This window comes from Echinops telfairi, unplaced genomic scaffold, assembly GCF_000313985.2.
Source record: "Echinops telfairi isolate 266 unplaced genomic scaffold, ASM31398v2 ScPeMD7_23;HRSCAF=83, whole genome shotgun sequence".
NCBI lineage: Eukaryota > Metazoa > Chordata > Mammalia > Afrosoricida > Tenrecidae > Echinops > Echinops telfairi.
Window position 1 is genome coordinate 87,477,286 of NW_022103920.1, and position 25,047 is coordinate 87,502,332.

General features: G+C 46.0%; 1 protein-coding gene across 1 annotated transcript in view; it reads left to right on the forward strand.

The window, feature by feature from the left end:
* The window catches only part of PLEKHA8 (pleckstrin homology domain containing A8), a 54,515-nt gene that overhangs the window by 15,323 nt on the left and 14,145 nt on the right, over positions 1-25,047 (forward strand). The window contains exons 5-12 of the mRNA XM_045288856.1: positions 1,072-1,230; positions 2,291-2,331; positions 3,928-4,085; positions 5,430-5,583; positions 5,981-6,066; positions 10,727-10,785; positions 11,685-11,815; positions 13,195-13,265. Of these exons, the coding sequence (XP_045144791.1) occupies positions 1,072-1,230; positions 2,291-2,331; positions 3,928-4,085; positions 5,430-5,583; positions 5,981-6,066; positions 10,727-10,785; positions 11,685-11,815; positions 13,195-13,265 (859 nt within the window). The remainder of the gene's footprint in view (positions 1-1,071; positions 1,231-2,290; positions 2,332-3,927; positions 4,086-5,429; positions 5,584-5,980; positions 6,067-10,726; positions 10,786-11,684; positions 11,816-13,194; positions 13,266-25,047) is intronic.

Genomic DNA, 25,047 nt, shown 5'->3' on the forward strand with positions numbered 1-25,047 from the left:
CCGTTCTGACTCGTAGCGGTCCTACGGGACAGGGTAGAACCGCCCCTGTGGGTTTCCGAGACTGTAACTGTTTATGGGAATAGAAAGTCTCGTCTCTCTCCTGCCCAGCCCCACATACATCCCCTAAAATTAGCCAGCCCCCAAGGTCGGCTGCCCAGGCTGAGAAAGCCCGACCGAGAGAACAAGGCAGTGTTTGTTTCAAGGAAGAAATCAGGAGCAGTAGTGCCTGGGGACGTGCTCCTGGAAGGGTGGTGGCTCTTAGAGCAGCGAGATGGAGGCAGACAGCCACTAGGCTGTGCTCTGAACGCTCGTGAGTTAGAATGGGGCTCCGTGTCCTGAGTCAGAGGAACAACACCCGAGTCAGCAAAAGTAACCTGGACCTAAAACCTGGTGCCCCTCTGCCATCAAGTCCCAGTTGCTGAAGCCAGTTGGACGCATCTGACAGCCAACACTCCCCTTTCTGGAAGCAAATGAATGGTTTTTGTGGCCTCTCATCACCCCGAGGACCTCACTTTTACTCAGGTAGTCGGCAGCTCTTTTCCAGTGTTCTTGCTGCTTGTAATTCCGTGTGATGTGTTACCCCCTACAAACTGCAGTGAGTGGGAGGCACCTCTTTGCCCAGCACCTGACAGGCACAGTGCTCTCAAAAAACTCACTGCCATGGAGTGAATTCCAACTCATAGCGGACCTTACAGGACAGGGTATAAATGCCCTGGGAGTTTCCGAGAGTATAAATCCTTACAGAGGTAGAAAGCCTCATTTTTCCCCTGAGCAGTGACTGGAGGTTTTGAGTTGCTCACCTTGGGGTTAGCAGCCCTGGTACTTACTAACATTGTAGAGATTTAAAAGAAGGTGTCAGGGAGGGTCAGGTGGAGGGCAAAGCTTGTGCAAGGTTGATAGATACCTTGCACTCACCTTTGGCTTGTTCTTTCAAATAACATACTTGTCCAGCAAAATGGGTCGGCACACTGTTTTCTTATTATGTAGTTAAACACCTCTCAGAGCGTTCCAAAATTGGGCTTTTTCTTTTTTGGCAAGGTAAAGGAGTCTTCCACTCTGGTTGTTTCATAGGAGGGAATTGACGTCGGGACTCTGCTGAAGTCAACTTGCAACACCTTCCTGAAGACCCTGGAGGAGTGTATGCAGATCGCCAACGCGGCCTTCACCTCCGAGCTGCTCCACCATACTCCCCCGGGCTCCCCGCAGCTGGCCGTGCGCAAGGCCAGCAAGGTAGAGAAAAGCCAGACTGATGACAAGTGGAAGCGTCAGGAGGGCATGCTGCTGAGCCCATGTGGTGGTTTAAGAAGCATTTAGAGTGGGCTTTGCTGTGTGGCCACTTTGAGGTCTGCTCTCACTCACTCCAGGCAGAAGCATGAGTTATTCATCCTGCAAGTCCAGTCGGTTACTTTTTGGCAGTTTTATCATTTGACCACGTCTCGTCTTTGTAATCCTCTTGTTCCCAATGAGTCTTCCAGCCTGACCCATGCCAGTCGGTGAAGTATTTCTGTGACCACCAGCTGTCCTGGAGACCTGCACAACCTGTCTTTGGCATCCCCACTGCCGACAGGTCACAGTGAAATCCTAGCACCTCCTGCTGTCCATCGACAGCCTCTCTCCCTAGCAGTCCTTAAATGTGACTTGCAGTATATAACTGCTGGTCGTTGCTCCCACATCTTCGTGCATTTCCCAGGGCACCACACACCCTCCTTGCCAGTCCTGACTTCCTCAAGATTCATCTTCTCTCCCTGAAGCTTGGGGTTGGACTAAGAGCTCCTGCTCTTACACTTAGCCCTATTTTAGCCCAACTTTGTATAGTAATTGCCTTCAGGGAAGGAATCCATGGTATTTGTATTTACAGAATTTGATACAATGTGTGTCATAATTTGCTGTTTGTTTACCTTTAATGAGAATAACTGAAATCCCAAAGAAATCCAGTCACCAAGGGGGGATTGGTTGCTTAATGAGATCCCTTGAAAGACCACCTTCCTTAATTCAACCTACAGAATCCATGTTACTGAATGGTACTTGTAAAAACTGGCAATGCTTTATGTATGTTTTGCCCCAATAAAAAGGCCCCATATCCTTTTCCATAGAAGTTTCATAGCCCTTATTTAAGGCAATTAAGAGAGCTGGTTGGGATCAGCGAGTCTCTACTTTTTGGGAGCACCTAAACCTGTCCCTGTTGAGTGAGACAGTATGTTATAATCTTATTTACCATTTGTCATATGTGATAACATTCCAGTTGTGCACTGTTAAGACATTTAACATGTACATTTCTTTTCTTTTAAAGATGAAACATCCTATTATACCAATTCATAATTCACTGGAAAGGTACAGTAACTTTTGTTTATTATTCCTAAAAATAAATAAGGTTATTATTACTCCATGTTTTTTTTTTAAAAAGATAGGGATCTTTTGATCATAGAGTGGGTTGGGGGGTTGAGGTGGGGGAAGCTTTTTCTGGGTGAGCCTGAGCCACAGGATCGCAGTGGTTAAGCACTGGCTCCTAACTGAAGCCCAGCTGTTTGAATTGACCAGCTGCTCTGCAGGAGAAAGGGGCAACAGTCTGTCCCCTAAAGATTTACAGCCTTGGAAACCCTATGGGGGCGGTCTACTCTGTCTTACAGGGTCTCTCTTGAGTTAGGTTCAACTCGGCAGTAATAAGTTTGGTTTTTGGAGTGTACTGAGATTGGACCTTCTCTTCTGAAGCCATTGACTGTTGAGAAAAGCATGCTTTTAACCTGAAAAGACAATGCCGTTTTGTTTAAAAATAAGAATCTTTGGCATTTTTTCTGGGTAAAAGACAATTTAAGAGATAAAAGTATAAACCATTTCTATTCTTCTAGGCGTACCTTTGATCAAAAATCAAGTGTACGGTTGGAATCTATACCCCATTCACGTTATTTTGGGTTCATTATTCAGCTGTTCTGCATGTAACCATCTCCATGTGTTGACATAGTCCATATGTTTGCCATCTTACATATCCTTTGATATTTCATCTTCTTCAACCACTGTTGTTTGCTAGGTTAATTCTTTGTTGTAAGGATTGCTCCCTATGTGGTTATTTATAGTCTTCACCTCCACATTTCTTCTGGAAACATCTTTGTAGATTGTACTTTTTTTTTTTCTTTTGAGGTACTTCCTGGGTAAAGTCCTGCATTTGAGTGCTAGTGTGAACTCGGCACTTTCTTAGCAAATGGCAAGTGCTGTCCTCAGTGTCACCATGTGGGTCGGCCCTTTATTAGAAGAAAAGGTCTTCTTACAAAGGTCTGATGGGCCAGGGTATGATCACCTACACAGGAGGCTATGGTTTCCCCCTTTAGGAAGTAGAGTCAGCCAGTCCTCTTGCGTGATAAATAGCCTTTTCAGTTCCCTGACGAGCAGCCGGTCCTTCCGGATAGGTTTTGTCCTTTTTTCCGTGAGACACTTGGCAGGGACTTCCCTCCCCTGAACACAGCATGTGGCTCCTAGACAGCTAAGTGCTAGGCAAACACATGGAAGTGGCCCGTGTTTTTGAGAATTAAGACAGAAAACCACCTCCCAGGTTGTTGAAGTGTGTGAGAGAAGTTCAGAGGCACCTGGAGAAAGCTGCTTGAAAACCAGGGGAGCTGCCAATGACTACTTCCTGAGACCAGTGGGGAGCAAAAAGACTAGGTCAACTGAGGGCACAGGAAAGCCATTAACGACCCTTTGATTTCTAAATTGGCAGCTTGAGAGACAGACCCACCCCTGGCACAGGCAGGCCCCTATCTGGGGAGGCAGGAGGGTGGGGAGTCTGGTTTTAGCAGCGCAGTTTTTCAATTGATGTAAAAGGAAGTTGACAGTTGTGAGCCCTCCCCACAGGGCTCTGAATAAGATCTACCCGGGCAATCTACTTAGGAGCAAATATTTAGACATGTTGGCTTTTTCTTTTGTAAAAAATTTCAGACAAATGGAGATGAACAATTGTGAAAATGGATCTTTAAATATGGAAATAAATGACGATGAAGAAATCCCAATGAAAAGCAAGAACCCCTTATGTTTGCCATCTGCCGAGAGAGACTGCAGTCTATCAAGTGAAGAAAATAAAGAAGATAACATACCAGGTAAAAGTGTTGGGTGTCAGCAGCAAGCCTTTGAACAGTAGGATCTTCGAGGTTATACGCAGTATCCATGGGGTGACCCAACACTCATGGTGACAGACCTCAAGACAGGACCCTCAGTTGGTGGTGTGGTGACACCTGGTCGCTTGACCAAATGGCATTCTTCTACCCCATCTGACCCCAGTGTGTCGAAGGTGCAGTGAAGGGAAAGCTGTGATTGTTCCCGGGTCTGATGGACTTGTGCTGGCTATGAGCACTTCACTGACCTCCAGCCCTGAGCCTCAGAGTTCTTTCAACAGTGCAACAGCAAAAACTTCACTGTCGTTGAGTCAGTTCGCAATTAGAGCGATCCTGTAGGGTAGAGTAGAATTACGTCTGGGTTTCTGAGATGCTAACTCTTTACATGAATGGAAAGCTGCGCCTTTCTTCCTTGGAGCAGCTTGTGGTTCAGAACTACTAACCTTGCAGTTAGCAGCCCAAAGCATAACCTACTACACCACCATGGCTCCTTTTACCGTATAATAAGAAATCGTTATCATCCTCCTGGTTCCTGTTGGGGCCCCAGGCTGTCATCAATCACCAGCCACCATCAAGTAGTCTTCACTTGCCCTTCCTTGTGGTCATCGAACCAAAGCCCCCATTTCAGGTAACAGCCCTATAGTTGAGAATGCTGCCCTTGTGACTTTGGTCATTCCACTGGCACTGAGGCAATGTTAATCTTTCAAATTCTCATCCATGCCAAGTGCTCTTCACTGTATTAGAACTACTCAACATTTTGAAATTGAACATTATACCCCCTCCTATTTCTCATGAAATCGGAGATCCTGTTTTTATAGGTGAGTTGAAAGAAAAGAAGCTTTATTTTCTTAGCTATTAGTCTGAGGAAATGGGCAATGTACACATCTTTTCCCCTAGTCATTGAGTAATACAGACTGGATAATTTTCATCAGCAGTCCTTTTGTTCACTTAACCCCATAATTTCATTTCTAAGAATTTGTGCTCAGAGAAGAGTCAAGATTTAAGGACAGAGATCTGTGGATAGGACTCTTCTTATGCCATTACTTACAGTAGTAACACTTTGTAAACTAGTAAAATGCCCCTCCACGGACGGGCATGATGCAATATTGCCTGGTCATTAAAGTCATTGTACAAAGAGTATGGAGTGGTTTGAAGGTATTCACGATACACTGTTTAGTGAAGGCAAGCAAGATATAAACCTTGTGCACTTTAAGCGTAGCTTTGTGTACATACATGTATGTGTGTACTTTCCTGTGTTGTAGAGAATTTCAACAGTGACTCTGGATTGATTTTCACAATGATAGGTGATACTTGTCTTCTTCTTCACAGTCCAAGATGACATAATGAAGGAAGACGGAGAGGGAAGCCCGGGAAATCATGACAGCTTGGGACAGCTGGAGACACACCCCTCGAGTAGTTTGGAACCCCATTGGGAAGAAGGCAGTGAAACTATTCCAACTTTCTTTAGCACCATGAACACCAGGTATACTTTGTCCTCTCGGCCACTGACTAGCTCCCTTCTGGAAAAACCCTCATGGCATGCATAGTCGCCAGATGGCAGACTCTGGGAGAACGTGCTGTGTTGTGCCCCTGCTTTACCACTTACGGTGTTGGAAGCAGTGGCTAAGGAGGAATTGGGTCATGAGGGCCCACACTGAAAGCAGATTTTAGTTTGTTGGGGGTAATTATCTTTGGAAACGGATTTTATTAGCCCCTGTAATGGAAAAATAATCACTGGGCATGTCTGTGGAACTGGGCCAAACTATTTGCCCTCCAGAGGAGACAGCTGTTTTATCTCCATGACTACCCTGTGACCTTCAGAGCTCGCTGATGACATTGTGTTCTCTGTCTTTCTTCCTCTGCATTACCACACCATGTAGCTTTAGTGACATTGAACTTCTGGAGGACAGTGGCATTCCCACAGAAGCATTCTTGGCCTCCTGCTATGCTGTGGTTCCAGTATTAGGTAAGTTTGCCGCAGGTGCCTTTCAGTCATTAGTCCCTGGAGCCTCTATCACAGCGGTTAGTTTTCAGGAGAAACGCCCTGAGCTGTGGGTTCGGTGAGATGAACCCCTTAGTTACTTCTGTGCATCACCAGGCCCCATGTGGTTAAGACTTTATGACCTTAAGCCTAATTGCACTTCACCATTTCTTCTCCCATTATGCTTCAATATTGACCTCAGAGTAGTGTGATGAGGAGAGCACATGTTCACCCACAGGCAAAAGTGAACGTAGCTGAAAAATGGATCGCCATCTTCTTTGGCGGTGGTGGCTCTTGTGTGCTGGCCAGTCTATTCCACCGCATAGCCATCCTCTGAGACACAGTAGAATTGCCCCACATGGTTTCCAAGGCTGTGTGTAATCTTCACTGGGAGCAGACACCCGCGTTTCTCTTGCAGTGCCTACAGAGCCACTGGTGGGCTTGCTTAAACTGCTGAGCTTTTCATTAGCAGTCAAGTGCTTAACTCCTGTACCCCCAGGGCTCCTTTATGCATGGGCATTGTGGGGAAAGTTTTCCTACCCGTTAGGAGAAAATGTTCCCCTAAAGATTAAAACAATATATATGTGAAGATGTTTATCTTAAGTTCAAACTTACATTTCCTATTACAAAGTCATTAGCACCCAGGATCCTACTTACATTGAAGTCTGCTATAGGGGGGGAAAAAAGAAAAGAAAAAAAAAAGTCTTCTGTAGGACCCGCTTAACTGCGCATCGTTTTGTCATTGAAGTGTAACTTGCATCTCCCTATGCAATCCATATCCCTCCCAAGACAGAAAACTCCATCACCCTGCCAGCCTCCAGCCCACCACCAGCCAGAGCATAGCATTTTCCTGATTGCTCTCAGCAGAGTTTATTTTGCTTGGTCTGAAGTTTATGAACGGAATCCGGTAGTGTGTTCTGGTGTGTTCTGGAGCTTCATCATTAGAGCCGTTGCTCGTTTCTTTTTATTACTGAGTCTTTCGGTGAATGCCGATACCACAGCGTGTTTACTCAGTCTCCTCTTGATGGGCATTGGAGTAGAACCCGGAGTTAGCTCATCAGCTGCCAGCACTGCCATCCCTTGGGATACCCACTGCAAGTTCCAGGGGTCCCAAACCCTCCTCAGGTTGACTGATGCACTGGGGTGACACTCTGCACTTACTGAGAGCTGTTACACCGGGAGGCAGTTGTACAGGTCAAAACCAAACAAAAAGTATCCACAAAGAAAGAGGCAATGAGGACAGTCTGGGAGAACCCTGAATGGATAGCGTCCATTGTCTTCTGGGCATGCGGCACACTCCAGCTCTATGTGGAAAAGAGGCTGGGAGCGGCTCCGGTGATCACTTCCTGTCTCTGCTCATGCTCCACGGATCCAGCCGCCTGCTCCCCACCAGCAGACTCACACGGTGGTCAGCAGTGAGCGCACCTTCATGGCCATCAAGTTGGACAGTGTGCAGCGGGGCCTGGTGGGCGACATCATCAGGCACTTTGAGCAGGAGGGATTCTTCCTGGTGGCCATGAAGTTAGTTAAGGCCTCGGAGGAACACCTGAAGCAGCACTACATTGACCTGGAAGGCCCCCGTTCTCCCCGGGGCTGGTGAAGTACATGGACTTGGGACCAATTGTGGCCATGGTCTGGGAAGGGTTGACTGTGGTAAAGATGAACCTTGTGATGCACAGGGGAGACCAACGGCGGATTCTTAGCCGCGCAGCGTCCGAGGGGACTTCTGTGTTCACGTTGCCAGGAACAGCGTTCATGGCAGTGACTCGGTCAAAAGCGCCGAAGAAGAAATCTGCCTCTGGTTTAAGCCGGAGGAACTGGTGAACCACGCTGGTGGACCACACGTCTTGTGGCCGTGACCGGATCTACGAGTAAGAGGCAGACCCCGCTCTGTGGGCCTGTTGGCACTGTGCCTGCCCTGTGGACAGCTCTTCTTGCGAGGTTGGAAGCAGTAGGATTGACATCCTGTCTCCTTCCAAAAGCACCCTGACCAGTAAAAGCAAGCCTTTGGAGACTGGGGAAAGAACAACAGAGGCACAGAGTGTTGCCAACGGGGACGCTTATCAAGCTGCAGTGTTCAGAGCAGGCACAGGAGTGAACGTTTCCTTTTTTTTAATATAAGATCACCCACCAGGAGTTAGAGGCGACAAGACGTCAATTACTAACAAGTTGTACAGTCTTGATTGATGGTTGATTACCCCTGTTTGAACTCCATCTCCAGCACCCTTGTACCCAGAGGCTGAGCTGATACCAAGTGGCCCTCTGAGCCTACCGTGAGTCCCCTTGTTAGCATAAACAATCAGGGTTGTTCTGAGTGAGGGCCCACGGTGAAGAGAGACACATCTGTCACTCGGGAAATTCTAGGAACAAATTTCTTATTCCACAAGTAGTTTCCAGCCAGGGCTATAATAAATAAAGCTGCCCTGAACAATACTTTATCCCTTTGCGGACATATGTTTTCCTTTCTCTCAAGCGGGCTTGCTGAGTCACAGGGTAGCTGTATGTTTATGAGAAGCTGCCAAACAGTTTTACAGAGTGGTTACACAGGTGTGCATTCCACTTGCATGTGACTGTTCCCGTGGCTTCCTGGCGTCCCCACGTTGGTTGCTGTCAGTATCTTGAAGCTTTGATGTGCATTCATCTGATGACTCCTGGTGCGGAGCAGTTTCAGTGTGGTGTCACGGTCATTGCCGTGTCTGCCTTTATGTGCGTGTTCAGGTCTTTAACCCATTTTTAAACGCTGGCTGTATGTCTTTTTATTACACAAGAGTTCCTTAGCTGTTCTGAATAAAATTCCCTTTTAGAAATCTGGGCTGTAAATAAGCCTCGGTGGCACTGCCCCTTCAAACCTACCCGCTGCTTCACAGGAGAAAGATGAAGCTGTCTGCCCCCTCAGGGTGTAAGGAGTCTAGGAAACCCTAGATGGGGTCGCTGTGGGTCAGAATCCACTTGATGACATGGGGCGGGTGCTGTAAATGCTTTCTTCTCGTTGTAGTTCATTTCTTTTTGATGTTTTTGGAAGAGCAAACTCTTAAATTTTTATGTGAAGTCCAGTATTCCTGTTTACCAGTTTTCTTTCTTCTTGGCTGGTGGTTTCAGTGCCCTAAGAAATCTTTGTCTCCCCGGGTCATGAAGACGCTCTCTTGTGTGTCCCTCTAAGTTTATGTCTGCAATCCATCTTAAAATCGGCTTTAATATATGGTGTACAATAGGCTGGTGAAGTTAATTTTTGGGTTGTCCTTGCCATCTGGCTATTCAAGAACTATTTGTTGAGGGGAGGGCGGGCGCCATCATTGTCCCCTGTACATTTCTTTGGCAGCTTTGTTGAAAAGCAATTATTCTTTTAAGTGAGGGTCTATTTCTGGATTTTCTCTTTTCCAAAGATCTGTGTGGCTTTCCACATGCCAATACAACAGTGGCTTAATCATGATGCTCTGGTAGTAAGGCTTCACATCGGATCATCTTGTTCTTCTGTGTCGAGCTTTGCCTGTCCATGCACATTTAGTTTCCAGTTTCTGTGGAAGAGCCCACTGGGATTTTGAGTAAGATAGCATCAACTGGGAACCGCTTGGGGAGAACCGGCCTCTTAAGCGACATCGAGTCTTCGGATTCGTGACTGTGCTGTATCTCTTCAGTTATGTAGCTTCTCTTTATTTTTGTCACAACCACGTTTCATACGATTTCTAGTGTTGTTAAGAATATAGTACTTTATATAGTGTTGTTAAGAATATAGTACACTTCAGACTCTTAAAAAAAAAGGGGGGTTGATACTACTGTAAAAAAGTAATTTATTTCCATTTTCCAATTATTCATTGGTAGCATATAGATAAAATTGATGCTTCTTAAATCACAGCTCAGTTAACTTTATAAAGATGCCATCACTGCCCTTATTATGACCATATCTTAAACTGTATTTTGATAATAGTGAATTACATTATTTGGTGGAATTTAAGCCCACCATCTTGGTGTTTATTTTCTATCTTCTCCATTTGTTTGTTTCCTGATTTCTCTCTATCTTTTAATTTACTGTGTTTTGAATCTTCTATTTTATTTCCTCTTTTGGGGTTTTCTTTATTCTTGCCTTTGTTTAATTTTTTTCACTTGTTCAAAATATTTGGGCCACTTGTGGAATTTAAAGTACTATATTAGGCACATTAAAATAGTAAAGCAAAGCACATAAACAATTTATTTTTAATTTTAACGATTTATTTTACTTAGCCTAATATATCCAAAATACTTTGATGCCCACTTGTGATCAGTGCTAAAGAGCCTTGAGTGCGCCCTGTCACACTCGTCGGGCTTACGTGTTTGAAAGCTGTTGTGTGTTTTACCCCTGCCGCAGTGCACATGCCCCACAGCCAGAAAGCCAGGGGCTCCCCGTGGGCAGTGCCGCTAAGCATGGCATACGTAAGCCTCTGAGACTCATCAGATGACACTCCAGCTCACCTGCCACAGAGGAGCGCCTAGCTACTCAGAATAGGGTCACATAGTAAGGCTTTAAGCTTTTATGTAGAAAATAGTTCAGCAGTGAAAGTAATTGGAGGGAAGATCTGTTAAATTCATTATTACCGTGAAAGAAAAACAAAAATTTCCAAACGGGAAAAAAACTTACTTTTCCAATGACATCTTCGATCCTTTTTTCTAGATAAACTTGGCCCTACAGTGTTTGCGCCTGTTAAGATGGACCTCGTTGGCAATATTAAGGTGAGTAAATGGATTTGTTTCTGTGGGAACTTTTAAGTGAAAGGAAAAGTTTATCAAAAATTTTAATGCTTGAAAGAATGCATCAAAGAATGAAAGATGTATCCAAACTTCTTAGAGTAGAGTTAATTCCGTGTCACATTTTGAATCCTTAACCAGCAAATTGATAAGAAGCCCAATTGTGCGCTGGGGGCCGAGTGTTCATTGGAAGCCTGCCACCAGGCTCTCCTCTTCACGCCCCAGGGCCTGGTCAGTCAACGCTGATTCTGTGCTGCTGATGCCTAAGCGACGACAAGCCACAGGTTAGCAGTGTGTAGGTCCAGGCTCAGCCAGCCAGAGTGTCAAAGGTGCTGTGGAACTGCCGAGCCATTTTCTTCCTCTAGAAGATGAGGGAGTTGTAGACGTGACTTCTTTTAAAGTCTGTGTTCCAGATTAAATGTAGGCTGAGCTTTACTGTCTTCAGAATACAGTAGCCAATGAAAATCTCTCACCGCTGTCAGTAGGTAATCCCCTTTAAGGAAGCAGCTTAAGGAATTCCTCCTGTCTGGGTGGCTGATTAGACTTGGCTGTTTTAAGAATTGTGTGTGTGGTAGGAATAGTGACCCGAAATCTTACTTAGGGACAGGAGATTGTAGTATTTTCAAGGACAGCTATGAGAGAGGTCTGAGGCAGACTGAGTAAGTAGGAGGTCAATACATAGCTTTAACACCCCGGGAGACAGCCTTTCTATACTTCCTGTGCAGCCCTCATAAGAACGCTCAAACACAACCACGGCCCCTTGGAAACATAAGGGGAAGGGAGGCCCTCGAGGCTCTTTGCCAACTTACCGATCTCAGGCCTGTGCTGATTTGTTGGATAGTGCTCCCATTTTTAACTTGGGGTCTTCCCCGGCTTTCCCCCAGAAAGTGAATCAGAAGTATATAACCAACAAGGACGAGTTCACCACCCTCCAGAAGATAGTGCTACACGAAGTGGAGGCCAACGTTGCTCAGGTCCGGAACTCTGCGACCGAGGCCCTCTTGTGGCTGAAGAGGTGAGGCAGCAGGGTGGGGTGAGGCGGTAGCCTTAAAATGCAGCTCCCTGAAACTCATGCCGCTGTACGGAGGAGACTGCTGTTCAGTGAGGAGCTGTTTTTCCCCAAGTTCCTGGGAATGTGGAATGGGAGCACACAGAGCTTCCCCATGAACCTCTTGAAACCCAACAAGTTGTTGAGCACCAACGTGTGCTCATTTTCCTCCTGATGGTGATAAGAGTCTGATAAACCCACGGCCTCTGAGTTGATTCTGACTTATAGTGAGCCTGAGGGGCAAGGTAGAGCTACCCAGAGGATTTCCAAGGCTGTAAATCTTGACAGGAGAACGTTCCACACATTTCTGCCACATCTTTTCCCCAATGAGTGGCACCACCAGGGCTCCTCTTCATTAACAAGCCTCTCGTAACAATATAGAGAGCCTGGGTGTCTTTGCGGCTAAAATGCTCAGCTCCTACCCAGAAGTCAGGGGTTTGAACCCACCAGCAACTCCACAGGAGGAAGACATAGCAGTCTGCCTCTGTCCAGGTGTACCACCTTCAAAACCCTGTGGGCAGTCGTAGCCTGCCCGCTAGAGCCACTGGGAGTCGAGACTGACTTGATGGCGGTGGGTTTGGATAGTCATAGCATATTTAGAGACGCCTGAAGGACTTAGAGGCAACCAGGTTTCCATTGTTACGTCATGGGAGGACTTGCTAAACATACACTACTTGGCGCTCCATCCCAGGTTCTCTTCATTCAGTTTGAGAATTTGTGTTTCTAGCAAGTTCCCAGATGACGCTGAAGCTGCTCGTTCCAGGACCACACTATGAAACACATTGCTCCTAAGTATACTAGACATCATAGGGGAAAGATCCCGAGTATGCTGAAGGGAAGCGTCAGACACTGAATGGACCGCCACGTAACTTGGTTTGTGGATGGCTGTGTCCAAGGTGTGATTGACATAGAAGCTGGCATCTGCCATTCATGGGCCCTGGTGGTGCAGTAAGGAGCTCCTGGTGGTTCTGTGGGTTCGGCAGTGGGCTGTGAAGTTTGCAGGGTCAGCTGTTCAAACCCACTAGCTGATCTGAAGGAGAAAGATGAGGCAGTCTGTTCCACGTGGAAAGCTTGTTATTTAAGGTCACTATGAGTTAGAATCCGCTCAATGCCAGTGGGTTTGGTTTGGGGCTAGGTGGCACGTTGGGTTAAGCATTGGGTTGCCAAGCACAAGGTGAGGCAGTCTGCTCCTGTCAAGACTGACAGCCTCAGAAGCCCTGGGAAGCAGGCCTGCTCTGCCTTACGGGGTCTCCATGACGGAGTCAACACAGGTGTCTCCCCATTCTTTTATAGCCGTTCAGCACGCGTGAACTTTCAAAGTAATGTTTCTTCCTCTCTTGTTTCAGAGGTCTCAAATTTTTGAAGGGATTTTTGACAGAAGTGAAAAATGGAGAGCAGGATATCCAGACCGCCCTGAGTAAGTGTTCCCGACAGCTCGATGCCGAGCTGAGGGGTGTGGGCAGATACCCCTGCGGGAGGAGGCTGCAGGACACCCAGGATTTGGTTTAGTTTCTTTATCATGATTTTTGTTTCCTTCCTGTGCAGTAAAAAGAACCCCTGAGACAGGGGCCTGGTAATTTAAATCTGGCTTATAAAAGAATATCTGAAAAAGAGTGGACTTAATGGAGAGCAGTCCTCACTGTTACGTGGGTAGATCTGGCATGAAGAGGCTACTTCTTCCTCCATCAGTTTTCAAACTCAGTGCAATCTGTACGCGGGGAGAAACGTCTGCCCAGGTTTAGAGACCATTCAAAGGAGGCGGTGGGGAGTGTGGGGAACCTTGGAGAGATGCTCGAGTGTGCTTTCTGTTGTCCTGTGCACCCCATTTTGCAGTGGTGGAGCCGAGACTGGAATGCAAGCCCTAGTGGGAGGAGATTGGCCTGTCTGTAGCACTTTAGTGCAGTGATTCAAGGGGAGACCTCCCCCTGTGCATTTCTGATGCTGTAACTGTACAGGAGTAGCAAGACTCATCGTTTTTTTCCCCCGAGGAGTGGCTCGTGGTTCTGAACTAACTGCCCCATAGGGTTTCCAAGGTGTCCGAGGCTGTTCATCCTTATGGAAACAGAGAGTCTCATGTTTCTCCTGAAGAACAGAAGGTGGATTTGAACCTCAGTCTTGCTGTGACCCCACAGTGCCACCTCTAGCTGGTGCGCTTTGCTTGTTTTGAAGACTGGACCCGTAGATGTAACACACCTGACTTTGTGAAGAGAAGGGAGACTCGCAGGGCCAGTGCTGCTCTGTAGCTGAAATGACCACGGCCACCCTTGGAGTCTCCTTCCCCTTTGCCCCTCGGTGCTGTTTTCATTGGTGAGGAGCAAGGGGATCTGTAGGTTTGAGACTTCCCTCCGGAAAGTCAGGATGTTTCAGAGAGCGTTTTCATGAGTTAACTCAGATCTGTGCTCGCAGGGATTCCGAGTTCCTGCTGTTGTTCCATGTGGGAAGATGATGGTTCTCTGGCCGCCCCAGTCACACACACACACAGACACCACAAACTGTGCAAACCACTACAGTGCTGCCAGAAATGTTTGCACGAGAGCCGTCCACAACCCTTAGGCTCCTGAGGCATGATTCTTCCAGAGACCCACTTCTGTTGCTTCATCCCATGGCCCCAGCCTTTGCAAATGGAACTCGCATCTTGTGTGAAATGAGGAAAGGGGGTGCGCACATAAAAGGGAACATGTGCAGCCTATGTTACACCACACCCTGTGCCATGCAACTCAGAGTGACCATACCTGGGGTGCCCAAGATTGTGCAGAGTCTTTATAGGAACAGACAGTCTCACTGTGCTCCGGAAGTGACGGATGAGTTTGAACCAGTGACTTGAGCCTAGCAGTCTGATGCCTCCCCACAAAGCCACCAAGGCTTCTTATTTAGATGCCCTGTGTAGCAGATTAGGTTGTCTTTTTTAAGTTTCTAGAATTAGTGTTGGGTTATTTTAATAATAGTTAGCATCTATAGAACGCCCTTATGTGAGTAGGTATTATATAGATTCTTTGTTTCCCCAGCAGTTTCATTGGTATATGATTCACGTATCATACAGTTCAGTCACACCATCATAGTTCAGGCACACCAAGAAGATTTGTACAGTCATCACCACAATCAGTTTTAGAACATTTTCTTCCTTCTTGTATTCATCATTAGTAGCTCCGCACTTCCCCCAAACCTCCCCTGCCATACCCCCAAGGTGTTATCTAGATTCTTGATAAATATTGCACTTAATTTTTTAAGTCCCTGGGCTTCTTACTGCGAGGTCAGCAGTTCAAAACCACCAGCTGCTGCCCAGGAGAAAGACAAGGCTTTCTACTCCCATGAAGAGGCACATCCTCCGAAACTCTCAGGGACAGTTCTACCATGGGCCGCTATGAGTCGGCCTGGACTCCCTGTCATTGAGTTTGGTTTGGAGATCGGGAGCCTGTGGTTTAGAGAGGATACGTAGGTTCCCCGGGTCTCGAAGTCTCTCGGAGTGGTCCAAGGACAGCACTGTCATCATCACCCGGAAACTCAGTAGACTTTCAGCCCCGCCCTGAGCTCCGGAGTCAGGAGCTCCAGCAGTGGTGCCCAGGAGCCTGAGTTTTAACAGGACATCTACAGTGAAAGCCCAAATCCTTTTGCAGAGGGGACCCCATTAAGCCTCCACTGAATCCCCTCTGGCCATCGATCAGGGCTGTGAGCAGCCTTGTCCTCAGAAAGAGTGCCTTAGGAGATGGATGACTTCTGCCCACCTGGCCAGCCCAGGGAGGGGCTGTTGACCTGAGGGGCTTAACTGGTGTGTCCTTCGTGAAGATTACAGCACTGGGGGTCTCACGGTCATGAGCCATGTCTTGTCTGCCTTGGGGAGCCCCTGGACCAATATTGTAAGTGCCCTTGTCTTATGTAATGCAAGTGTCCCAATCACGGCCCCGTGCGTCCCTGTTACATTGATCTGCCACCAGCCAGGTTCGTGTGGCACTTTTCTCTGACTCCCATGGCCTTGTTAAAGCTATGTCTCCCAGTAAACCCTCGACACCAGGATGACCCACCCTGTCCAGATGCTCGGGAGTTGTCTTGCCCCTAGGCCGTTGACAACTTAATAAATGTTCTCTTTAGTAAAAACTGAAATAAAAGCCCCAAGTCATCCAGATGACCTTAATCCACGCTTAAGTTGAGAACCCCCTCCTGTAGAGGGAGGACATTAGAGCCGTGCGCCACTAGGCTCCTGTTTCTTGTGCGGCTTTATTGTGGATTGGGTGGAGGTGTGTAGGGCAGATCATCAGTTCCACGTGCAGCGCGTCCTGCACATGTTTCATCTCGCTCACTGCAGTCCCCTCGGTGTAACTCACCCTACTTCCCTGTGTTTCCCGGTTCCGTTCTTTGTTTTCATAATCCTTCTCAACTTGGCCCTTGGGTAAACGCAGCCCTTTTGATCTCAAATGATTGATGAGCGTCAGGTGGGCAGTACCTACCTGGTATTACTGTTCCTTTATAGACCAGTCTGTCATGTGACTACAATAGCGGCTTTCTGTTGCAGTAAAATATTTATAGCATCGGAAACCCACAGGGGCAGTTATGCCCCTGTCCTGTAGGGGTCCTTGTGAGTCAGAGCTGATTTGATAGTACTGGGTTTGCTTGACACGTTTACTTGAAAATTGAGCCATGGCGTTAGGTCAGTTCCAGTCCTAAATGATCTCAGGGTTAAAAGGCCGTGTCTTGATTGTTTGGGAACTTTACCTGCATCAAGCGGTTGGTAAGTCAGCAGGAATAAAGTGCTGAAACCAGTCACCCATCAGCATCAGCCAGCCTTATTCGCCTCCTTTTTTGAGCTAAGACCAGCCAGACAACTCCAAAGCACATAGCCACTGCCTTCGAATCCAGTCTGACTCATACGGACTCTAGGTTGGGTTTCCCAGGCTATGCATGTGTACGGGAGTAAATAGCTTCATCTGTCTCCCACGGAGCAGCTGGTGGTCCCTCTTACCAGTTCCGTCAGTGCTCCTAAAGTGCTACCAGGGTTCCCGTCAAGGCGATAGTAGAGATAAATTAAGAGATACATTTTTAGAACTATTAGCTAAAATTTATGTAGTATTAGTGGCCTTGGAGGTGGAATTATGATAAACAAACTCACTGCCCTGTATAAAAGTTCCCAAAGACACAGTAGAGACTTGCTGTCTGTTCATTGCTCGGTGGCCTAGAACAGTTTCCAGTATCTGGAAGGAGAACTTGGTCTTTGCTGCCTGCATTTTGGCCGTCACTTTCATTACCCAGAATGCATCAGAGCGGAGCATACGGAGTGGTTACAGTTCAAGAGCCGCTCCGCACCTTCCCTGCCCCATGACATTATTCAGAGGTCATTCAAAGGGAGGAGTTGGGTCCCCGTGACCAATGTGCTTCATGGTCCGCCCCAGGTGTGAGTCTCTGTCCCAGCCATGTAAGCAGAGGGGCGAGGGGTTGCTCTGGCATGTCCAGCACCCTTGTGTTCAATGTTACGTGCTCAGCAGGGGAGCATACTGCCACATCCCTCACCTCCGAAGGATCCCATCGATGTCAGGTTGAACATTAACCCAGCCAAGATCCCTGGCACAGGATAGAAACGATGAGAAGGGATGCTCAGTTGACTATGTACTCTTCAAGACTGGCCAAGCAAGCTTTGTGAGAGGAATAAAGCCAAAGCTCGTGATAAAAATGTAACATGAAGTGACAACTTCACTCGTCAAATCCACACATCCTGTTGCACCCTGGATCAAGTGCTGCTCTCTCTGAAGCATCTCGAAGCGTGTGCCTCGCGTGGTGGGGCTGGCTTCCAGTGCATGCTCGTAGCCTGGATGGTGCCTGAAGTTAACACAGGCTCTTACTGCTGCCCCTTCCACTGCTTAGTGCAGTGGCTTTTCTCTCCACTGGTCATTCTGCTGAAGCACATGCACAGGCGCTTTCCCAGTAGCTTAACGAGCCCTGGCAGCAGAGTGGGCTGCAGTTGAGCAGCTGACCACAGGGCAGAGGCTCCACCCCCACCAGCACCTCTGGGAGGAAGATGAGGCACCTCCTCCCGTAGAGATGGGCGTCAGATGGATCTTGCTTCAAAGCAGAGAAGTGTTTACTTGTGTTATTGACTGTGTCAATAAAGGCATTCGACTGTGTAGATCAGAGGTCCTCAGACTGCGGCCCACGGGCCACATGCGCCCCGCCGAGGACATTTATCTGGCCCACCAGGTGTTTTTGCCGCCGCTGCTTGTCCTGCTTAGCAGCCAACTGCATAGGAATTTGTTCATAGTTTTTTTTTTAAACTATAGTCCGGCCCTCCAACAGTCTGAGGGACAGTGAACTTCCCCTTGTTTATAAAGTTTGAGGATCCCTGGTGTGCTCATAACAAACTACGGCTAGCCGTGAGAAGAGTAGAAATTCCAGGGCCCTTCATTGTGCTCATGTGGACCTGGCACGTGGGTCAAGAGGCACTTGTGGGGACAAGGGAGAACTGCAGGGTTTAGCATCAGGACGGTGCGTCAGGTTTCATCTCTCGCCAGACTTGTTCCATCTGTGTGCTGAGCAAATCATCAGAGAAGGTGGATTCTAGGAAGAAGAATGTGGCATCGGGATTGGAGGAAGGCTTAGTCACAATTTTCCCTGTGCAAAATACACAACCTTGCTCGCCAGTGTTGAGGACTTGAACCACTCGCGGTCAAAAATCAAGAATTGCAGCCTTCAATATAGATGGCAATTCAATGTAAAGAACACTCAAATCCCCCCAGCTGGCTTCCTAGGCGACACCATGATGAATGGAGAGAAAAATGGAGGCTCAAGGAGTTCATCTTGCATGGATCTCCAGTCAGTGCGCATGGAAGTTAGCCATCCAAATCAGAGGGTGCATTGCGTTGGGTAACTGTGATACACAGACGTCTCTAGGATACTGAAAAGTAAGGCTGTTACTGGGAGGACAAAGATGTCCCTAACCCGAGCCGTGGTATTTTCCATTGCCTCATAAGTATGTGACAGTTGGACATTGAATAGGGAAGACCAAAGAAGACTCCATGCATTTGAATTGTGGTGCTGGCGAAGAATATCGAAAGTGCATGGAGTGCCAAAACAACAAACAGCGCACGTGCAACAACACTACTAGAGGGGACCGGTCAGCACCGAGACTATGGGCTACCTTCTCCTCATCTGGCCTGGGACTATGGAACTGTGGGACAGCCACAGGCAGGCTGGCTTTCTGGGCCATAGAGGCAAAGGCCAAAGGACTGTGTGGCTGAGAGACTTAAGAACCAGAGAGAGACTTGGATGCTGGCTGAGGAGACCAATGACTAGTCTTACGGCTTGCTGATCCTGACTTGTGGCAACCTATTAACTTCCTTACCAAACTCTCTTAATTGTGAACGTTGTCTGTGAGTTCTCTGTGGCCATAACAATGAACTGTCGAACCCAGTATCATAAATCTAAAGTGCTGTGGAAGGACCAGTTGGCGTCAAAATAGGAAAAGAGAGATGGAGCCTGCAGACCTGTCTAATGCCTGCCTCCTGGCAATAGAGCAGCCAGGGTAGGGCAGGCGTGGCCTTCCGTACCCTTTGTTGCAGGGCTTTACTTTTGAGCTCATCATTTTGGTGTTCAACAATTTAAACAACTTGTCAAACCTTCCAGTAGCTTGTCCCGTGCCCCTCTTCTCTCAGACTGTTCCCTTACCCCTAATCAACACCCCTCTGCCCTCCAGCCCATTGCTTCCTCTTCCTCCCCCTGATTACTAGCAAAGGCTGTTTGTGTTGGCATTATAAAACCTGTTTCTTGACATTTCGCTTTTACAACAGTGGTCTCAGACGACATTTGCCCTTTTGTGATGATCTACCTTTATGCAGCCTAACGCCCTCCAAACCTCTCCCCGCCATGAGATGCTCCCGTTCCCCATGTGCCGGGTGTCGTCTGTATGGAAGTACCTGCGCTCCCTCATCGGGTCTTCCATGGAGGGGTGTTGAGGTTGGTTCCGGCTTCTTGCTGTTGTGACCAGTGCTGTGATGAACGTGGTATGTATCCATCTCTGTGTTTGTGCTGCGATTCTTACCCCTCGCGGGTATGTGCCCAGGAAAGGGGACTGCTGAGTCCTAGGGGCTTTCTGTTCCCACCGAGCTTGTACAGTGTATGAGGGTTCTGATCTCTCCGTACTCTCTCCAGTAGCAGTTGCTTCCTGTCCTTTTGAACTTTGCTCCTAAGGTGGTTCTGTGGTGGTGTATCATCGTTGTTCTGATTTGCATCTCTTAAATGATAATGATTGCATTTCTTCATCTATTTTTTGACCACCTGGATGTCTTCTTTTTTTGAACGAGTCTTCTGTTTTTATTTGAATTTTTCATCTTTTTCTTGTCGAGTTATTGCAGTTTACGGTAGGTTTTAGAGATTAGTCTCTGTGCGGTGTATCACTGCCAAAAATCTTTCCCCAGTCTGTGGGTTCTCTTTTCAATGCTCATGAGTGTCTTGTTTTTTACAGGCCCCAGTCACCAATCTTTTGCTGTTTTTTGTTTTTCCATTATGTTTGATACTGTGTTTATGCCACGTACTAGGGCCCTTAAGTTTGTTCCTACTTTTTCATTGATGATCTTTATAATTCTAGTGTTTATAATTTCTGTCATTGATCCATTTTGAGTTTGTTTTTGCCTGTTGAGTGAGGAATGGAACCGGTTTCATTCTTCTGCAAATAGAAATCCAGTTTTGCCAACACTATTTGTTGAAAGACTTTTCCCCCATTTAATGTGTTAAATGTATTTTGGCTCTTTGTCAGTTGTCTGTAAATGGTGGATTTTCCCCCCGTTGTTCCCTACTCCATGCCATTGGTCTGCATATGACTGTGCCAGTACTAAGCTGTTTGACTACATGGCTGTGTAGGTTTTGAGGTTGGGAAATGAGAAGCCTCATTCAGTGTTGTTATATAATAGTGCTTTGCTTATGTTGGGTCCTTTTTCCTTTCCCTATAAAGTTGATGATTAGTTCCTTCATTTCTTTAAAAATTGATGCTAGGATCCTGGATCACAGTTACATTATATTTATAGCCTAGGTGGTATTGATATTTTTACAGTGGTAAGTCTCTCTATCCATGAACATGGAGCCTTCTATTTATACAGGTCTATATTGCTTTCTTTTAGCTGTGTTTTCTAGTTTTCTTTGTACAGGTCTTTGTTTCTCTGGTTGGGTTTATTCTTAAGTATTTCATCTTTTGGATAATGATTGTAAATGGTGTTGTTTTCTTGATTTCCTTTTCTTAGTTTCTCCTTGTTTTTAGGAATCCGGTTGGTTTTTGTATGTTGATCTTGCACCCTGTTACACTGCCGAAGCTTTCAATGATTTCCAACGATTTTCTTGTAGACTGGGGTTTTTATAAGTAGAGTCATATCACCTGAAAATAGAGCTCTACTTCTTTGCTAAGTTGGATGCCTTTGATTTCTTTTTATTGTTTAATACCTCTGGTTAAGACTTCCAGCATGATTTTAAATAATAGTGGTAATAAAGGGCATGCGTTTCTGGTTCCATTTCATAAGAGGAATGCTCTCAGGTTCTCCCCACTAAGCAAATTGTTGGCCTTTCAGTTTGTGCATGGCCTTTATTATGTTGAGGAGTTTCCATTCTATTCCTATTTTAATGCGAATTTTTATCAGGAATGGGTGTTGACTTTTGTCAAATGCCTTTTTTGCATCAATTGTTGAGATCATGTTTTTCCTTTTCTTTGGTTTATTTATATGGGGGATTACGTTGATTGCTTTTATAATGATATGCAATCCTTGCATAGCTGGTATGATCATGAAGGGTTTTTTGTTTTTTTATGTTTTGTTGTATTCTGATGAGAATTTTTGCATAGTTGAAAGGGGATATTGGTCTATAACTTTCTATTCTTGTAATATCTTTGCCTCATTTTATTTTCAGGGTTATGTTCAATTTATAAAATAAGTTTGGGGGTTTTCCATCCTTTTCTCTATTCTGGAATAGTTCATGTCAAATTGGTGTCAACTCTTCTCCGAATGCCTGGTAAAATTCCCCAGTGCACCATCTAGTCCTGAGCTCTTGGGTCTTACCAGTAGTTTGAGGACGTCCCCAAAGGTCACGTCCTCAGGGTTCACTGTTTTCAGTAGCCTCGCGTCAAACGTGACTGCCTGAGGCCAGTCTCTCCTGGTTCCTGTTCAGTTTATCTGCAGTTCTGAGATGACTGTCATTTCCCTTTCTTAACTTTCGCTACCTATTCTCTAACTCTCTCTTCAGACTAGGGTTTGCCTCACTCTGATGTACTTGATCTGAGGAGCCCCGATGGCGTGCGTAGTGGTCACATGTTGGGCTGCTAGCCACCAGGCATAAAGTTACACCTCAAGGAAATAGCACCTCACAATTCAGATCATTTTAAAAGCAATTGAACAGCAACAACAAAAAACAATAGGCTGTCAGATTGATTTGTGGTCATGATTGTATAACTCTTCTTAATATGATTTCACTATTACATTGCATGATCTGTGAATTATATGCCAGTAAAACTGTTTTTTTAGAAAAAGAAAAAATAGTGCCTTCTTGTTTTTGACTTTGTGACTCCGGACAAGCCCTTCCTTCCCTAGGTTGTCTATGTCTTTCTACAGGGGAGAATGGCACAGTGATTGTCGTGGCTCCTGCTCAGAAAGTCTGACTCGTCATCGCTAGGGAGCTGACATCTCAAATAGCTGGAAGAAGGGTATCATTTATGTCTGTCAGCGACCAAAAATACTCTGAGATTATAGAACATGCATTATGGTAATGAATGGGTATTACAGGAAAGATTAATGCATTTCATTATCTAATCGTCTCTAACTAAAGTAGGTCAGCCTTAGACTTCATATGATTTTAATGCCGCCTCACATGGCAGAGGCGTTTGCAGCCCTGGAAGTCAGCTAAGGACTCTGGCAGGTCTGATTTTTTTTTTTGTAAACAAGTTTTAATTCATTCTGCATTTTATTTAGTTTATATCATTGCTGATGTCCGATCGATCTTAGCAGAAAGCAGAGTATCAGGAAGGTGTTTACTTTTGTTGTATTGACTGGGCAAAGGCATTTGATGTATGAATCATAACAAATTATGGATAACATTGTAAAATGGAATTCCAGAACAGTTGTGCTAATTCACTATCTGTACATAGACCAAGAAGCAGTCATTCAGACAGGAAAAGGATATGTACTCCGTGGTACAAAATCAGGAGAGGTGTGTATCTGTATTGTATCCGTTCACTCACTTATCCCATCTACATGCTGAACCACTCATCCGAAAAGTTGGCTGTATGAAGAAGAACGTGGCATCAGGATTGGAGGAAGACTATGAAGGACAACCCAACACCTTCAAGTACCCTCCATTACACTTAATGCATTTGTCACATCTGCTACTCCATTCTTGGAAACATTTTCAAACTCTTCTAGATAGCCGACAGCACCGCCCTCATTTTCTTCACCTCTTCTGTGTCCTCAAATCACTGTCCTTTCATGTCCGTTTGCATTTGCAGAAACAAAAAGAAGTTGCCTGGAGTGCTATCAGGTTAGTAAGGTACATGGGGCAAGAGAGGCATGTTTGTCTGTTTTTTGTCAAAAACTGGTGTACTGATAGGACTGCGTGCACGGGTACATTGTCATGATGGCAAAGCCTCCCCGGTCTGACACAGATCAGCCTTTTTGTTGTTGTTGTTGTTGCACACTGTTACGCAATCTTTTCGGAACCTCTGAATAGAAAGCTTGATTAACAGCCTGACCTGGTGGAATGAACTCCAAATGCACTATCCCCCTCACATCACATTTGGTTTGTGGGGGGATAGTACCCCCTCGTATTAGCAACCTGCAAGAAGCAGATGCTACGACCTGGCTTGCTGAAAGTGAAGAAGACGTGTAGCACTTACTGATGAAGATCAAAGTGTATCGTGTTCAGAATGGATGAGCCCTCAACAGAAAGAAAAGAACTCCTCTCAACTGGACCAGTGAGCAACCTGATGATAAATGTAGAAAAGATGGAAGTTGTCAGAATTTCGTTTGACTTGGAAGCAGCAGTCAGTGTATTCCATTGGGTCCATGTGCAGATCTGCTGGCTGCCTCTCCTCCCAGTCACCGCTCGACCCACATTTTGCCAGGTGGGACCTTCCTTTGGCAAGATGCAGTGCAGCAAAGAACAGCTAGCTGCCTCCTCTACTAGTTCTGAGAATGAGGCCAGAGAACTGTGCCGTCCCCTCTTTTGTCAACCAGCCAGACTGCCTATGTGACTTGGCCCCATAGCACCCTGTCTTGCTGTCCTCCATGAGGGGTTGAGGGGTGGACAGTGGACATGGAGAAGGCGTGCAGGCGTTTTGTGAATGGCTGACTTGAGTGATAAAATATGGGAAATGTGTGTGGCTCCCTATGGGCTTTGCAGAGGCTCAGTGATCAGGTCAGCTAACCTGGCTGTACGCTGTGAAGAAGTGGGACCCTCACTCTACCCTTCAACCCCACAATCCCTTATTGGGGTGATCATGCTCCAACCTCATCGAGGTTCCGACTCCATTCTGATATAGTAGAAGAAAATAAAACCAGAAGCATGGTTGGGTTTCCTTAGTTTCCTTTTTTTTTTGGTAGTTTCTAAATTCTTGATAAAATGCATAATTTGTGAAATCAGGAAAAAACTCAAGAAATACAATGTTCTGTATGTGTGTGTATATTGAAATGATAGTGATAGGCTAGGCAGATGCACAAGCAATCCACAGTGGTGGTTGTTAAGGGCTGACTTCGACTCAGAGCAGCACAAACCCTGCCGAGTCCTACACCACCCTCACAGTTGTTACTCTGACCCCGTTATTTCTCACTTCATAGGAGAAGAAATGGAAATGAGCAATGGACACAGTTAAAATTCTTATTAGAAATAGAAATAAAATATTTTGACAAAAAATTAAAGTATTGATGTTACCTAGTGTTCAAGGGATCTTGGGGAATTGAAATGTCTCATATACTGCTTTTGGAGTATAAATTAACAAATAGTATCTGATAAAGTTCAATACGTACTTCCCCTTCCTCTAGGAATGCCACTTCTAGATTTGTTTCCTAGAGAAACATCATTTATTTGTTCCGGAAAACTTGAAAAAAGTTGTTATTTGATATGTTGTTTATAATCATGAAAAAATCGTAATCCACCCAGATGTCCCAGAAAGCAAAATGATTAACCATTTGTATGTGCCTACACATGTGCATACATGCATCATGGAATATTATCTAGCAGTGAAAAATGCG